We start from the raw sequence: 18,133 nt of genomic DNA on the forward strand, positions 1-18,133 counted from the left end.
AGGGACGCTATAACCTGGGAACAGTGCCTGGGTCTGTGCAGAAAGAAAATGCTAGACTCTGTCATCCAGACAGCGAGACACTGCTCTGGTGGGAGCGGTAGTTGACTTGCCTGCCTTAGGTTAAATGACATGGTGGCAGTGTAGTGAGCTTTGCCCGTGTTCAGTGCTCTGACTGTTGCTACAGCAACAGTGAGTTGTTGCTTCAGTCAGCCTGGATGATTGGCCCCTGGGTCAAGTGAACCTAGACTGGTGTGAGTGACCACACTGCAAAGCGTATCCTTACTCATGCTGCATGCCCCATGGGTGCAGCTGGAGGTTCAGAGGACATATCCCATGGTACTTTGTGGTGCACTGGAAACTGAGCTGCTCTGTCTTTCTTTTGGCGTGACTTGTGGGGGAACTTTTCTGTCCCTCTGGGAGTGTGGGGGAATTTGGGGAAGGCACTGGAGAACTATCAACATTGGAGTGCCTTAGCCTGCATCGTGACTGCAAAAAGGGAAGGTTACCAGTCTTAGTGAAAGTAGCACCTGAGCTCTGATCTCTCGCCCGGCCTGGCTGAAAGCACTACCATGCTCCAATGGGAAGGTTGTGTGTGTGTGGCCAGGAGAGGGGTTTAGGGGCAGAACAAGGAGCAATGGTATCAAGTTACAGCGAGGGAGGTCTAGGTTGGATATTAGGAAAAACCCTTTCACTAGGAGGGTTTTGAATCACTGGAATGCGTTACCTGGAGAGGTGGTGGAATTTCCATCCCTAGAGTTTATTAAGTTCTGGATTGACAAAACCCTGGATGGGATGATTTCATGAGGGTTGATCCTGCTTTGGCGAGGAGAGGGGACTCAATGACCTCCTGAGGTCTCTTTCAGCCCGAGGACTGTAGGGGTCTAACTCCACAGTACAGACAGACCCTGAGGGGAGCAGGGAAGGGCAGGGTATTTTCTAGAGAAGGTGGGTGTAACTATGCTCCCCGCTGGATAGTCTGTGGGCAGGATCTTTGGTTCTAACACCCCAAGATGCTATAGATTTATCTACTGGCCAAGCAGAGCCTTGGAGACACCAGTGATCCATGCACAGACACAGCCCTACAAAGCATGACTGGAGAAGTGGTACAGCCTTGATGTTCTGAGTTTTTCCACAAGGTGGCCAGTTTGAGGTGCTCCCAGGTTTTCAGACCTGCTCCTCCGAGTGCAGAATGCCTGCAGCTCTCACCCAGAATTGTGGGTCCTCAGCATGCTCTGGAAATCGGAGACTAGTCAGCTCATACAGCCTCTTTAAGTCAGGCTGAAAATGACCAGCTTAGCCTCTCTGCGCCTCAGTTTACCCATCTGCAACACTCAGGGAATGATATCGACCAGCCTTCAGGAGGCAGAAAGGAATTATTTGAGGTAGGAGCCATCTGGGGGTGGATGGGTGGATCATTGATTGGGGCTCCTTGAAATTTATACAATACAAATAAATAATAACAAAGAATGACTGTAAGTCACCTTGAGATCATGAATAGTAACAGAGAGGGAGCCATGCTAGTCTATGTATTATCAAAACTAAAAAGCAGTCAGGTAGCACTTTAAAGACTAACAAAATAATTTATCAGATGAGCTTTTGTGGGACAGACCCACTTCTTTAGACCATAGCCATACCAGAACAGACTCAATATTCAAGGCACAGAGAACCAAAAATAGTAATCAAGGTGGACAAATCAGAAAAAAAAGGATCAAGGTGAGCAAATCAGAGAGTAGAGGGGTAGAAGGGGGCGGAGGTCAAGAATTAGATTAAGCCAAGTATGCAAACGAGCCCCTATAGTGACTTAGAAAATTCCCATCCTGGTTTAAACCATATGTTAATGTGCCGAATTTGAATATAAAAGACAGTTTGGCTGTCTCCCTTTCAAGAGTGGTGTGAAAATTTTCCTTCAGTAACACCCAAACTCTTAAGTCATTAACAGAATGGCCCATTCCATTAAAATGTTGACTAACTGGTTTGTGGATCTGGAATGTTTTTATGTCTGTTTTGTTCCATTCTGTTAATGACTTAAGAGTTTGTGTGTAACTGAAGAAAAATTTTCACACCACTCTTGAAAGGGAGACAGCCAAACTGTCTTTTATATTCAAATGCGGCACAATAACACGTAGTTTGAACCAGGATGGGAATTTTCTTAGTCGCTATAGGGGGCTCGTATGCATACTTGGCTTAATCTAATTCTTGACCCCCCCACCTTTCTACTCCTCTACTCTCTGATTTGCTCACCTTGATCCTTTTTTTTCTGATTTGTCCACCTTGATTACTATTTTTGGTTCTCTGTGCCTTAAATATTGAGTCTGTTCTGGTATAGCTATGGTCTGAAGAAGTGGGTCTGTCCCACGAAAACTCACCTAGTAAATTATTTTGTTTGTCTTTAAAGTGCTACTTGACTGCTTTTTTGTCTTGAGATCTTGTTGTAAGAAGAGAGATAAAATGGCACACATATTCGCTGGTCCCTAGTCAGGTAAAATGGCTCTGAGACTTCAGTGAGAATTTTGTTTGAGAGGGGATAAAGCAAATCTCTTGGGATCTGGCCCCTTGCTCTTAATGCCAAATCCATAAAGAATTAGTTTCTCCCGACGAGTTGGGATTTAATGAAACTAAGTTGCAAAGGGCAACTCATCAGTCCGTAAAGGGGCTTTGATGACTATTGATTGGCCCAGGAAACTGTTTTGTAGAATAATCAGAGTCTTAATGAGAGATCCATCCAGGAAGCAGTGATTAATTAACTAATCATTCACCTTTCTAATTATGGGGCAGTGTGGGGAACATCAGCTGGTCGGCCATGTTTGCAAGTACACACGTATGTGGGTAAGTCATTCAGAACTTGTTTTATGCATGGTTTTTTAAAATGAACTTTTAACAGATGCTTGATGTGGGTAGAAGGAGGTGCAGTGCCCGCAAACATAGCGGCAGGGCAAAGTCCAGCTCCCAGGACCACACCTCAGGGGGACAGAGTATCAGATTCTGTTCCTGGCTTTGCTACTGGCCTGTTGGTGGCCTTGGGCAAATCATGTTATTCCCTTTGCCTCAGTTTCCCCATGTGTAAAAGCAGAAATAATGGCACTGAGCTCCTTTGTAAAGCACTTTAGATCTACAGCTGGGAAGAGCAATGGAGGTGCGAGGTGCCGGTATAAGTGCGTCCAATGCTGTTCTGCTGGGCCTCCTCCTGTCATGAAGGAGAGTTTCATCATGTACTGTTCAGTCCACTGCCTCTTTGCTGCGTATGAGCTGGTGCTGTACTGTGACATGGATCTCAGACTGGGATTTCCAAAAAGGTGTGAAAGTCACAGCTCCCGCTGGCCACCCATGAGAGCTAGGACCCAGGCTTCTGTACTCACCCACAGTAATCCTGTACCCGCCCTTGGCCAGCTCCTGATGCAGCACAGGGTACTGAGTGGCTCCTTGTCCCATTCCTGACCCCCATCTGGCAGTGGCCTCTATGTGGAGAAGGCACCCAAACTCTCCAGACTGAGGGAAAATATAGATGAGATGGAGATACTGTCTTACTCTGGCCCTCTCCCCTACCCTGCTAGTTAGCAGTACCGGGCAGGGACTCTGTTTATACAGTGCCTGGCATCATGGGTTCCCAGCTGGGCTGGTCTCCAGGCATTGCGGTCACAGCATGATTGATAACAAGAGGGTGGGGTTATGCTAAGCTATCAGCTGCGGGAGTCTTCAGCTATTACTGGTTGTTGTTTCACCAGCAGGCTAAGGGTGACATCTTTGAAATATAGAGGCACAGCATTCCAGATACCTAGGGCCAGCCCCTCTCTGCCAGTTGGCATCGTTCTAATGCAGCATGTTCCCTCCCTGGCACCCGCAGCACTTCATGAAGGTTGTCAGTATGGCTACTCTCTGTTTTAGAGATGGGGAAACCAAGGCACAGCAAGGGAAATGATTTGGCCCAGCTCACTGAGCCCGAGAGTCAGAACTAGAACCTTATGATGGAGTTAGAGAGGTGCATGTGAGACTCAGGCTGGATGTGTGTGAGAGACAGCAGAGCAGCTCACAGCAGCTAAGGATGATCCCTGGGGCTGCAACCTAAGCTGGCAGGTAACACTTCTCTCCTGAGCAAAGAGCAGGGAGCAGCTGAGCGGGGTTTGACTCGGAAGCGGCAGTTAGAAGCTGGGGGAGAGGGAGTTGGAAGGCAGCCAGCCTGGTGACGGAGGAAGCTACACCCCAGATGGAGCACCCCTCAGGCTTCTCTCCCCAGGATGGATTGGAATGACTGTCTCTGCCGGCTGTACTGACACCTCTGTGCTGAGCTGTGCCTCTGTCGCCTAATAAACTTCCTATTCTACCTGCTGAGTGAGAGTCACTCCTGCCTGTGGACAGGGTGCAGAGCTTGGGGACCCCTGAACCCCATCACAAACCTACCTCACTTATGTCTCAATATAGGGCTCTACCTACAGGGCCATAGAGCTGCTCCCAGCTGGGTATCTAGAGGGATTTCTCTGGTGTGTGAGAAGGTGCAGGGTCTATGGCAGGAGGAACAGTCCGTAGTGAGTCATTACTAGTTGGCGTAAGAGCCTTGAGGTGGCCCTCAACTAAAACAGTCCTGAAGATCAGGACAGCAATCCTGTCTTCCCTGCACTACCCAGAGATTTGGCACAGCCAGGGATCTGGATGCTGGGATTTTGTGGCTAAGCTGCCTCCACACACAGGGGCCCCTGCAGCACTGGTGCTAGGGCCATAGCTGGCCTGAGGGATGCTGTGAATGTCTGGACTGCGAGGCAGGTAGCACAGTCCCTGACTCTCCTTTGCTTCCTGCTCTGTGTAATCAACACCAAGGTGATGGAGAGAGAGGCTTTGTGAGCAGATTCAGGGACCAGTGCCTGCTGCCATCCCTGTGTTGAGCGGTCAGGGTAACCCCCTGAAGCCTCTCCCCTAGCACCCAGCTGCTGCACCAGACTGGCAGAAGCTGGACTCTGAGAAGGGATCACACAGCCAGGCCCCAGAAGCTGGAGAGTGGCCTTTGCTCCAAGTACTGCAGCCCTCCCAGTGCTGGGTTGGGGGAAAAAGCTCCCTGAGCCACTGCCTTTCTTTCCCATCCAAGGATGCAGCATTCATGCCCCAAATGTGTGCTCCACAAATCCACAAGACTTGGGCAGCTGCACTGTGTGGTTTGTAAATATTCAGGTGAGCAGGCCAGCAGTGTTCCTGTGTCAATGGCATACATGGGGCTGTTTGGGTCAGTCCCCATGGCAAAGCCTCAGTGAATTTCTTCAGGCTTTTCCCAGTGGTAGTGTTGTCCAGTGGCTAGGGCACTGTAGTTAGACAGGGTTTCCAGTCTCATCTCTGCTACACATTTAGCCCATGGCCGTGGGGAAGTCCCTTATTCTGTGACTCTGTTTTCCTGTCTGAGTTTGGATCTGTCTCATCTATTGCAGCTGGCAGCTCGCTGGGGGCAGGGATCATTTCCTCCTAAGTGTTGGAATAGCACCCGACACTACTGAGTCCAGAGGCAGTGCTCTCTATCATTTCCAGTTCTGTGCTCTTTCTTCACATTGAGGAGATGGCTGCAAGCACATGCCCAGAATCAATGGATTTATCCAAACAACCTCTTCTCCACTGAAGCAGGGCAATGGTACAGATGGGAAACGGAGGCATGGAGAGACTGAGGCACAAACTCTCAAAGGTGCCCAGGCACCTAACTCCCCCAGGGGGCTCAGCATCTAATACCTTTGAGGATCAGGGCCAAGTGACTTGCTTAAGGTCACTCAGGGCGTCAGCAGCGGAGCTGGAAATTGAATCCAGCGTCCTAACAATTTGCATTATGTAAGCAGCTTAGGTGAGTTTGCCTTTTATTTTCCTGTCCACCTTTCTCCTCCCCTGCTGAGTCACGACATGTGTTTATAGCTGTTCCTGCCTTGCCTCATCCCCTCCCCTCGTACCATCCCCCAAACATTCTTGTGTGGAGCGAGAAGTGATTAGCTCACCTGTCCTGGGTGACCCCACCTGCATAGACTGTGGTAGTGACAAACCCAAACTACAGAGCCTCATGATCCACCACCAAGCCACATGGTCTCCATCATTCCCCTCTCTCCCATTTCACCTGCACTCTGCCTCCTGATGAAGCACAGCCTGGGATAATGCATAGGGGTGTGTGTTACTGTCATAGGGTTGTGTGATTGCAGCATTTTTAGACAGACTTGAACTAGCTTCACTTGAATGTAGCTCACCAATAACAGCAGCATGACTGTGGCAACACCGGCTGGCGGCCTGAGCACAATCCTGCCTGGGACCCTATGCACATGTCAGCAGCATTACACAGCTGATTTTAGCAAGCTACCTTGAGCAAAGACAGCTCAGGAATGGCTGCCTGTGCTTTCCAGTTGCACTGTAGTCCTAGCTTAATATTTCAACTGCCAAGCAGCTGCAAACAGCTCCCTTTTAAACAATAACTTTCCCCAACTTTTTCCTTTGACCATGAAATGTCGACTCCCTCTGTCCTGCAAATTACCCTGGTCCAACATGGAGAAAAGTGCAGTGGGCAGTCTGGGATCCTGGATAAGATCAGGAGGGTCCATATATGAAACCAGCAGGGCTATGAATTAGCACCTTGTTCCAGCGGGGAGAGGGCATTCCTCTTTGGGATGGCACTCAGCATGCACTGTGGAGCAGCATAAATGAGATTTCAAGTCATGAAAGGGCGTGATATAGGAAAGAGGGGAGTTAGGGGTTTTTGCCTCCCTCCAGGCCTGACCGATTAGATTCTGTTTATTGTGGCAGTCTCAGCTTGCTACGTGAAGGGTTTGGAAGATGGCACCTGTCAATGGTTTGGAGACAGTTCCGGAAGATGTGGCACATAGAGAATACCTGATGATGGCAAATGCTGAAGGGCTAGCGGTGCTTGGCTGCGAAGCACCCCGTTGGTTTCACACCATGCAAATTAAGTGCCCACTGCATTTACTAGTTATTATTCAAGAACCAAACAATCCCCAAATAAAGACTGGGGCCACACTGTGCTGAGCACTGCACAGATACACAATGAAAAGACCCTGCCATAAAGAGCTTGCTATTGAAATACCTAGCACCGAAGTCTTTATCCCAGCATACAGCCCCCCACACCCCACCCACGGTTTGTGGCTCCCTGAGCCCTCCTAAATGTGTTAGGCTACAGGGAAGGACTCTCCAGGACTGGCATTCAGGGACCACGAAGGTTGAGTTTATGGATGGTTCTGGCAAAGGAGGATAAAGAGCGAGCAGTAGAGAAGCTGGTTGTGTAGCTGTCTGTCTGACTATGACAGAAAGAATGAAATGGACTGCGAGGCAGGCTGCAGTTGAAGTAGAAGAAAGAAAGCAAGAAAGAAAGAAAGAAAGAAAGAAAGGCAGGTGCAGGTAGAATTTGCAATAGATTTTCTGCTATACATTGACCAACAGTGAATCTACTTTGACAGCTATCTGTCTTTGTTTATTATTCTGTTTTTCTCGATTTCTGTCTATCATCCTCACTCTTTTCTTTCATCATCTCCTATCTGTACAGATGTTGTTGTACAGTTGGTCCCGCTTCAGTGACCCCCTTGCATATCAGGACAGTCAACTGCTAACCACCCTGGTGCCCAACCAGAATCATTCACACCCCACTGAAGTGCAGTCACCTCTGGGCTGGAACATGCCATCTGTTTACCTACATAACAGGTTTGGACAGGGCATGAGGGTACAGCTGAGATGACAGAGGGGATCTGATGCAGAGGGGATCTGGGGGTTTGGCCAGTACACTGAGGCTAGCCTCCCCAACCCCTGTCTCAGCCATTGGAATCCAAATGAATGCAAGTGACCTGAACCTCAGTGCTACATTCCCCCTGATGCTGGAGTCCAATCACTATAGCACCCCCCACCGTCTCCTGTTCTGATGTATGACTGCCCGCAGCACCTAGCCTTGGTGGGTCAGTCCCACAGCAGGCTCCAGCCCTCTCCGTGCATGTCATTTACAAAGGGAAGTTGGGTTGGAGCCCTTAGCTGTCACTCTCTCTGGGGCTCATCCCAGTACCCCCTCCCTTGGCATGGACCCCACTCTCTGTTGGGAGGCACCAGGACTAGCTGATGGCAAGACATTGATCAGTAAATGCTGGGGAGGAGGGAGGGAGGAGCTTTCCTCCTTCCTTAATTCCCTGAGCTTGCTGGGCTATAAAGCCCCTGGATGGTGAGCAGCCAGCACAAGCAGAGCAGCAAGAGGGAGTGAAAACTCCAGCTTCTCCCCGTGCATCCAGCTGGCATCTGTGCCTCTCTGCCTCCTGTGCCCGACACTTTCCCGTGGTGAGTAGTGGGGCCAGGGTCTGGCTGGGGACCAAGCACTGCCCTGGTGGCAGAAAGCCAGGGGCTGTTTGCCCCCATCCAGGGATCAGGTGAGCAAAGAGGGAGGTTGTGGGTGGCATGTTGGATAGCAGTGTGGACTCCTTAAGGGAAGCAGAGAGATCCCCATGGTTTAAGACCATCCCAATTTGACTAGGAGGGAAAGGGTGGGGAAGGGATCAACCCCACATCTCTACCTCCCACCAGCTTCTGGCATGGGGGTAGGTGTGGGAGTTACTGGCCAAGCAGGGTAGCAATGTGCAGTGTCTGGCACACTGGATCCCTCTGTACTTGCACACTGGGGTCTTGGGGCTCCTAAGTGTTACTGTAATACTTCTATTTATGTGTAGAGTCTGGCAAACTCGAGTCCTGGGCTGTCTAGGTGCTACCTTAATATCCCTAGTAATGTGCAGTACCTGGTACACTTGGGTACCTAGGTGCTACCATAATACACCTAATAATGTGCAGTGCCTGGCCCATGGGTCCTGTTTGCCTAGGGGGCTACCATAATTCATCTAAAGATGTCCCGTACCTGGTACACTGGGATCCTGGGGATGCCTAGGGGCTACTGTAATACCCCGAATAATATGCAGTGTCAGGCAAACGTTTGGGCCACTTAGATGCTACTATAATGCACCTAATAATGTACACAACTTGCCACAGTATAGGTCTTGGGCCATGTTCAGGGTTCATAGGTGCTAGCATAATACAAATAAGGAAAGCCTTAGGAGGAGAGGGCTGAGGTGACTCCTAAGGAGCAGGCCTTGAGGGGCATCTTCTTTTCCCTCCCTGTTCCCACTCTTAAATCTCTCCTGCTTTGTGTCTCAGCTCTATTCAGTGGGGAGGGGTGTCTGGTGAGTCAGATGGGCTCTCAGCGCTGTGTGATATAGCATCTTGTGTTGGGAATGAGAATACCTCTCTGCACGTTTCCAGGAAAGTGAGTCAGGGGAACAACTAGAGGACCTCACTCTAGAATTTCTAAAGGGAAGCAAGAGTGTCAGGACCAATCTAAGCCCTAGTGTTACACCCTTGGAGTCAGTGGAGTTACCCTAGGGTAAGCCCACTTTTCTCAAGTTACTTTTAAAGAGCTGATTTCAAAGGTATCAGCTAGCACTACAGGAGCTGAGAGGTTATGCTAGTGATGGGCACTGGCTCCAGGTGCCATTGTCACAGCAAGTATATGTTGGTGCTGCAGATGGCTAGGATGCAAAGCAGTTCTGGTAATGGACAGGCAGAGAGTTCTGCTTACCAAGTCTGGAGTATTCGTTCCCACTTTACAATCAATATAGAGCAAAAAAACACAACGCAGAGAGACCCATGCTGAATGTACATCACAGTCACATCCAAAGGGCATGCACCTATGGGTACATGTGCTACATGCATAAGCATAAAAGGGACTCTCCTCTTTTAGCTGTACAGCACCAGGCAAACAAATAGTGTGACGGAGGTAATGCTGTAACTATTCTGCTACACACAGACTAACAGAGAATTGTATGCATTTGTACCAGGGTAACTAACCATCTTCTGCAACTGATTTGCAGTGGCATAACAGAGCTCAGTCTGACCTGACATGCATCATACATATTGAGAAGCCCGGGTGCCAGTTTGAATGAACACAGAGCTCTGGATGCTGCTTTCTTCCTGCAAAGCACTATGCCAAATTTTAATGTATTCATCCCAAGGTAATGCAGACAGGAAATAGAAAAGTAGGGCCAGAGGCTGATCTTCACTGCACTGGAGTAATGTCACAGAAGTCAATGATGTCACAATGGCTTAAGAGGCAGCAGAATCAGGCTGTCAGTATTTAATTGTTGCTGTTTTCCACCCCAGAGCTGGCTGCTTTGGTCTGGTAGGAAAAGTGTCTTGTTTATGGGATGCAGGAGGAGGTGGATGTTTCATCCAGTCTCTTTTGAAAGTCCCAGCTTTGTGTATGATGACTCAGAAAGCCAAAATTAAGATACATCTACACTGTCTGGGAGAGCGTCCCAGTCAGGTTTAATCTTCCAGAGTTCCATTTCACACGCCTACTGGGGATGCACAACATTTAATTATCAAGGGTCGACAGTTGACCCCTGTACTCCTCATTCTCGTGATCACCGATGGTTCAACGCAGTCACTTGCCGTAGCTGGAACTGCAAATTTACAGTCAACTTTAAGGTCTTGAGTAGACCTGCCTAACCACCACAATGCTCTGGGTAGCTGCTCCAGAGCAAATGAGATGGGATTTCAACCCAGGGCATGAAAGCCTTTGGGGATGAACCTCAGATGCTGCATGGAACTACAGGGAGTTGGGTCATGAATAATGAGGGAGAAGGAATCTAGGACCCTGCTTTGTTTGCATGGACACTCACTAACTCAGCAGCTCTGTGCATTTGCAAAGGAAGAACAGGACAGAGGGGTTAGCCCCTTCTTGGTTCATGGAAATGGCCTCTCTGCTGGGAGTGACAGCAAGCAGTCCTTAAGTGGGAAGGAGCATCAGCCCTTTAGGCAACGAGGCCTGATTGCCACTGGACTATTGCTCCTATTGTTATTTGTATGCTAGAAACATCTAGCAGCAACAGCCAAGGGCAGGCTCAACTTCCAATTAAAATAAATGCACAGAGGGTGGGAGGGGCAAGAGGTACACAAGACAGAAGTGACTTGCCCAAGGTCATCCAGTAGGCCAGTGGCAGAGCCAAGACCAGAGCTCAGTTCTTCTGATCCCCATGCTGGTGTCCCAGCTCCTGCACCATATGGGCAGGTGGGAGATGGAGCTGTCCTATTGCCCCTTGAATCCCTTGAGTCTGAAACTTGACAACCAGGTGTGCTGACCGTAGGTGAAGGGTGCGGGGAGCAGGGGTGTGTGGAAATGGTTCTGGTCCAACAACTTCCAAGGGGAGACTTTGCTCCCAGCCAGAACCTTGGAGATTCATGAAGTTCAAGGCCACCTTTATTGAGTTCTGAGACTGGCAGCAACAGCTTCCACATAGAAACACAGCTGCAATGTGCAGCTGGGGACAGTGAGAAGGTAGAAAGGGTGATATCTCTATTTGCATGATGTATTCACCCCAGTTTTTGCCCTTTTCTCAGATGGTTGCCGCTCTGAAGCTCTGGCCTGCGCTGGTTGCCATGACCCTCTGCGTGCTATTCTGCTTGGGGGAGTTGGTAGAGGCCTACCCCCCAAAGCCAGAAAACCCTGGAGATGATGCCTCCCCAGAAGAAATGGCCAAATACTTCTCTGCCCTTCGTCATTACATCAATCTGGTGACAAGGCAGCGGTGTGTGTGGGTGTGTTGGGCTCTGCATGTGTGCTTGTTCACAAACTTGCATACAAATGTGTGTGTGGTGTCCTCATGTTGGGCCATGGGTGTCGGGGTTTGTGCACGAGTTGGTATGTTTGTGGCAGTGGGGTGTGTGTGTGTGTGTTTGCTGCGCAGGACTTTCCATGGGTTTTGTGCAGGAAGAGCCATGTTTATGCCTGTGTGTTGTCTTGTTGGGTTCACAGAGGCCATGTTTGTACACAAGCACAGCTGTCTCTCTTTGTGCACAAATCTGTGATCTCTGTGTGTGTGTGTGTGTGTCTTTTTGACCACAGGCAGTTATGCACCAATATGGATATTGGTGCAGGACCTTTGCCTGGTCTTTTTTTCATGCGCGAGAGAGAGAGAGAAAGAGAGAGAGAGAAAATGGGGCATTCCTCTAGCCCCCACACTCTGCTAGATCTGTTCCAGATCAGGGTCTGCGATACCATTCCCAGCTCCATGTTTTCACTCCAGTGAAAATTATGTGGTTTATTCTCTTTCAGCCCTGGATAATCTCCCAGTGTAGCCCATGGAGTAGACAGACTGCTGGGTCTCCTGGTCCCTGGGGGATCCTTTGGGGAGCACTGCAGAGAAGGCGGCCATGAAATGGCACATTAGGCACCAGCTCCATTAACACACAGAGCCCTGTGGGAGGCAGGGGCTAATACACACTGATTGCAAACTAGAAGGGGCTGCTAGCAATCCTCCTCTGGCAAGCCCTTAACGTCCCTCTTACACCCCAGCCCCCTCTCGGCACTCACCCCCACCCCATCCTTCCAGCCCTCCCATGGCCTGGGTGCTTGTGTGGCTGCTCAAGAGAGATTCCAGTGCTGTCCAGCTGATTAGCAGCATGCCCACAGCCAGGTTTCTTTTTTTCCTACTGGTGTTGCACCTTTGCCTGTACTTCGGTGCACGTAAAAATAGTCCACACATGGATGTAAAAGATTAGAGGGAGCCTTGGCACACTCCATTCTCACTGATCCTGTCTCCCATTCATTTCCCTTCCTCCCTCCCTCCCTGTGAGTAGCTGCTGTGAGGGGGGGGGAATGCTGTGCTTTGGGGTTTCCATCCCCCACTCCCGCCAGCAGAGACCCTGAACCCAGTGCTCTGTTTAACTGCCCTTCAGGTATGGGAAGAGATCCAGCCCAGAGTCCTTGATGTCTGAGCTGCTCTTTGGTGACAGTAGCAACCACAACAGCAGAGTGCGGTGAGTGTGCCCCGTACCCTGGAGTTCACGTCACTCCACAGGGGGTGCCCCCCACTCCAGCATGGCAGGTCTAAGGCAGGGTCTGGGGTATCCCAGGACATGGCGCAAGCTGCCCCATTTTCTTCCACACCCTCTGGGAACTGGCCTCTTTTGCGACCCTAACTCCAGAGCTGATCGCCCTAGGGATCACATCAACCCCTGCCCTTTTCCCAGACTAGAACCCCTGCAGTGACGAGACTTGGAATCCAGATCCAGACTCTATGGCTCAGGTCCTACATGAATGGTATAGGCCCAGGGGGTAGGACAGCTAGGCTGGGGTGCAGGGAAGGAGGATCCCCAATGCCACAACCCCTCCTCCTCTCCCCACCTTTCCTTCTCCAAGGCACTAGGCCTACCCTGTCTATTTTATAGGGCTGGGGGAAAGGAAAAGTGTATCCCAGTGGGGGATTTTGGGGGGCTGTCAAGAATAAGGATGCCTCCTCTCTGCTTTTGGGGCTCAGTGGTGGGCTACTCTGTAGGGTGGAGGGAGCAACAGGGACAAGGCTGAAGGGAGTGGCTGGGGCAGAGCTCAAGGAGGGGACTGATGGGGTGAGAGGTTCACCTGTTGTTACCCCGATATCTGACTCCCCACTCTCTCTGGCAGGTACGAGGACTCCTACATATGGTGATGGGGTCCCCATGCCCTGCCCTACATGGTCTCTTTTTAAATGTTCACAGTCTTTTGGTGTCATTTGTATTTTTAATTGAGCCCTGAAAAGCTGGAAATCTTTCTGCCAAGAGGATCTTCCCTCCTCCCACCCTCCTGCACAGCCTCCCATTCCCAGACCCTTCCCACACCCCAGCACAGCTCCCTCAGAGGCATGGAGACCTCCCCCTCTACAGCACCTGGAGAGGACACACTGTAGCAGCTGAGATCAGCCCAGTGCTGAGGACCCCCTCCTGTGGCAGGGTCATGGAGATGGATGTGCGCCCAGGGGCAGGGCAGGGCCATCCAGGTAGTGGTGCCATGATGTTGTGTGCAGTGGCCAGTCTAAGCAGCTGAACCCTGACCCCGTGCTGTCCTCCCAAATCAGGTTGATTTTATTTTGTATGTCTGTTTCCAAGGGAGTCTCTAGTCTCCACCTCCACAATAAAGAGCAAGCTGAATGGAAACCATGTGGCTCTGGAATGTTTCTGTCCCTCCCAAGTGAAGGCTGCAGGGTGGGGAACCTGGGGAGAGCAGAAGGGTCAGACTGGGAGAAGGGATGGCTTGGTCAGGCCAACTAATAACCCTGTGAGAGAGGGTTGCCTACAGAAGGGAGGGGTAGAAACAGAGAGGTGAGTAGGAGATGGGCGGATAGATAGGGATGAAAGCTATGAAGATGGTTAGACAGATGAGATTGTGCTAGATAGAGACAGACAGACTTGTTGGAGCTTAGAAAGACTCAGGGATGTGTAAATAAATGGGTGCGTAGGGGGTAAATGGGTACAGGACTGGGTAGGTAGATGGGTGAATGGGGGATAGATGGATATAGGGCTGGGTAGATAGATGGATGCGCAGGGGGGTAGATGGATACAGGGCTGGGTACATAGGGGAATGCACAGGGGATGGACAGATACAAGGCTGGACAGAACCATGGTTAGAAAACTGCAAGGAACATGTAGGAGAATGTGTGGCAGGAGTGCTACCCCTTTAAGGGACAGTTTGGCACTTAGGGTGAATCCCAGGTGGGTGTAATCAGGGACCACTTGCCCTTCCTGGTGCTGGTTGTGAACAGGGGAAGGCAGTGGAATGAGGGATGCTCTGGCTGGTTTGTTTTCTTACTGTGTATTTGGTTGCTCTGACTCCAGGCTTGGAGGTCAGGGCTTTGGGAATGGGGCTAAGCTGCTCCTGCCCAGCCCAGCCCAGGCCAGCCCAGCCTGCCTCGTGGAACAATACATTAGCCAGGGATGCACTCTTCCTGGGGCTGATTTGGGACCTGGTAGGTGCTGTTGGATTTTGATCTCCCCCTCTTGGGGCTGTGCTGAGGCAGTCAGGTTGGGGGCATGGGCCCACAGTGGGCTTGGAGTTGCCAGCCTTCCCCACCAGATGCACTGGACACCATTGCTGTGAACAGTGTCTGGTCTATCTCGCCTGGAACACTGGCAACCCTAAGCAGGCTGAGGAGCTGGGAGGCCTGAGTCTGGTTGTATCTGGAGTCTTGGCCCTGGGATGGGAAGAACAGCTGGGTGCTGTGGGGCCATGTTTGGGGCTTTGTGACAATAGCAATGGCTGATTCATTGCTGGGTCCAAACCATTGTCTATCTGTGGCCAGGCCTGTTCCTGAGCAGCAGCACTCTGCCTGCTGCTCTGTGCCTGGGTGTGGTGACCTATCCCAGCCTTGTCAATTGAAGTGAATGTGGCTGGATGAGACAGAGAGTCGTTGTACCAAGACCTGCTTGATTCTTGTCCCTCTGCAGTGCTAAGACTGAAGGGCTACTTGGCCCCTGGGCCACAGGGTTGCAGGCTTCTCCTTCCAACTTCTTGACCTGAGGTCCCCCCAGCTCCAGCTGGACTGTTGAGCATAAAGGGTCCTGTCAGGTGTCACTGAGACCCAGTGACCAGCATGAGGGGCTTGAGCCAGGGCTGCTGCCAGTTTTACCATTGGGTCAGTTCTTAGCTGGTGTATTCTAGGGGAGCTGTGCTGAACCCCAGTGCTGTGTAGGGTCTGGGCCCTTGAGCTGCATTGGGACCAGTCTTCTGGCGTAGGCATGGTGGGTGGAGAGGGGCCAAATGGGCTTAGGCTTTGGGGGAGGGACTGCCTGTTGTGGTCCCAGAGGACCCAACCTGCATCTAGCAAAGTAGTGGGTAAAGCGTTAGGCAGAAGATGCCTGGGCAGCCCTGGAGATTGGAGTTTTCTAGCTATCCATGTGCAGTGACAGGAAGGGGACCCTCTCCTGCTGCTGTGTCCCTCTTGCTTTCCCCAGTGAGCCAGGGGAGCAGTGTGCGGTATCTGTTATGAATAGGGTTGAGCACTGGGTAGTGAGAACCCACAAACTTTGTCTCATGTAGGGGCCAATGAGAGATGTGCTCTTGGGTACTGTCACCAGTGCAAACTTAGCCAGTTAGCCGGAGGGAGGGAGTTCCCTGTGCTTCTACTGACCCTTAGAGCTGTCAGCATTACATGCCACCCACCAAGTCCTGAAGTGAAAAAAAAAAACAAAAACAACTCCTCAGCAAATGGTAGGTTCTCTGCTTGTGCCCCTGGCATTTCTGAGCTTTTCAGAGTTTTTCTGTGCAACCGAAAACATGGCTAGAGCACTAGAAATGAGCACTAGAAAGCTAACCGAACACGGCTCTTGTTTTGTTACATCACATGGCTGCAGCAGCTGAGGCTTTAAGAAAAGTGGCTGGGCTTGTGAGATTTGCAATGAAAGCATGGGAGTTGGAGAAACTGATCTGAGCTTCTACTTTCCAAACCCTTCCCACAACTCTGCCAGAGCAAGCTGTCCCCCAGCTGTCTGCCAGCCTTCCCAGAACCAAGCACTCCATATCACCAGTCAAGCCACTGGAATCACGACTAACTTGAAAAACTGGGGAGATTTTTAACAAAAACCATAAGCCCTGGGACCTGTTGGTTTGCCTGCTGCTTTCTGAGCCCCTTCACCACCCCCTCCCAAATGACTGGCTTTACGTTTTTGTGGTTTTTCTCTTAATTGTAACATGTAAAACCTAACTTTTAATATGAAAGCTGAGATGTTTTTTTCATAATCCCTGGTCTTCAGGACCTGCCACTTTAAGTAAAGCCCCAAATAGACCGGTGTCGTGAAGCCCAAGCTCTTTATATTTGAGTGGTCCGTCAGGGCCCCTCAGCTGAGGTCTGGGCCCACTGTGCTGGTTGCTAAGGCAAAGGGGAGACGAGGCCTGGACAGGGGAAGGGACTTACCCAGGGTCATCCTACACATCTGTGACAGAAACATGAACAGTCTCTCCTGCGACCAATGTCCTGCCTGCCAGACAATGCTGCCAGTGGCTGGCCTACTGAGCATCTAAGCTAAGTCCTGCCCTGGTGTTTCAGGCCTGGGGAGTGTAGCTTATGCCTCATCATCTGCCCCATGAGCTTACTCCCTATGGTGCTGTGGACTTTAACTGCCATCAGTAGAACAGCAACCCATGGTGGGGTGGGGCTGAATATATCGCCCCTGCTGCTCTTGGTGAAGGGTTTGACCTTACTGAGGGCCAGCCTAATGGTCATAGAAAGGACAGGGAAGGAATAGAAACATGTCTACAAAGGGGCAGCTACAGCCCATCATAAGGTGTGGTTACAGCACCTCCTTCCTCAAAGATTTTGTGGATAATCATGTTCCCTGATTAGGCTCTGTTCCACTTTGGACATCACTCCACTTTCCATAGACTGGAGGGACCACAATGATCAAATGGGGCCTCCAGCAGAGCACAGGCCCTAGGGCTTCCCTGGACTAATTTGTGGCTGGCATGGAGCAGATCGTCTAGACCAGCGGTTTTCAGGCTGGAGTACGCACATCCCAGGGTACACAGAGATCTTCCAGGGGCTGCATTAATCACCCACGCATTTGTCTAGTTTTACAACAGGTTTAAGGAAAGCACCTGCCAAGGCTGTACAGACAAATGTTTCATATGGATGGCTTGTTTATACATCTCTACAGACTATACACTAGAATGTAAGTACTCGCCACTTATTTTATAATCCTCAGGCAGAAATGAGAGTGTTGATGTGTTTCAGTACTAGCATGTGGTGACACTTGTGTATTTGCCTATCTGGTTTGGTGAGCACATTGTTTTCAAGTGAGCTGAAACCTGAGCGTATCCAGACTAATTGGGCTCCTGCAAGGGGGGGTCCAATGTCCTGGAATGGTTGAGAGATTTTGGGGGGGTTTAGACCAATACTCCTTGTGGCAGTCACAGAGATTTCACTACAGTTCTTCATACATTGTTACCAGAGGTCACGTACCCTTGAATTAACAGCTAGCACCTTATTTCCAGGCAGAATTTGTCCAGTTTCTGCTTCAGTCATTTGTGTGTGAGACTTTTGCCTGCTAGATTGCAGAGCCCACTATCAGAGGGTGGCTCCTCTCCACGTACATAGGGCTTGGGACAGTCACCCCTTTGTCTTCTCTTTGCCCAGCTAAAGAGAGAGACTCCGGGAGCACAATTACTATAATTTCAGACCCCTGCTGGTTCAGTTGCCTCTGTGAATTGTGGGCCCTGGAACTGAACGCGGGATCCCAGTAGTGGTTGTACCAGCTCCAAATCCAGTATTTCCACAGCCCTCGGCCTCTGTCACCCAAATCTGGATCAGTCGGGTCTGACTGCTGGCCCAGGTTCCCCACAACC

At 50.5% G+C, this 18,133-nt stretch overlaps 1 protein-coding gene across 5 annotated transcripts in view; it reads left to right on the forward strand.

Moving 5' to 3' along the window:
• TMEM101 (transmembrane protein 101) overlaps positions 1 to 13,940 on the forward strand; it is a 63,327-nt gene extending 49,387 nt beyond the window's left edge. For 4 of the 5 annotated variants that reach the window (XM_074979180.1, XM_074979181.1, XM_074979183.1 and 1 more), the window contains 3 exons: positions 11,383 to 11,570; positions 12,721 to 12,801; positions 13,445 to 13,940. In XM_074979180.1, the coding sequence (XP_074835281.1) occupies positions 11,383 to 11,570; positions 12,721 to 12,801; positions 13,445 to 13,469 (294 nt within the window). In that variant the 3' untranslated portion in view covers positions 13,470 to 13,940. The remainder of the gene's footprint in view (positions 1 to 11,382; positions 11,571 to 12,720; positions 12,802 to 13,444) is intronic. The other variant, XM_074979185.1, reaches the window with a different exon arrangement.
• The last annotated feature ends 4,193 nt before the right edge of the window (positions 13,941 to 18,133 follow it).

The sequence above is a fragment of the Carettochelys insculpta genome, chromosome 28 (genome assembly GCF_033958435.1).
Source record: "Carettochelys insculpta isolate YL-2023 chromosome 28, ASM3395843v1, whole genome shotgun sequence".
Classification (NCBI taxonomy): Eukaryota; Metazoa; Chordata; order Testudines; family Carettochelyidae; genus Carettochelys; species Carettochelys insculpta.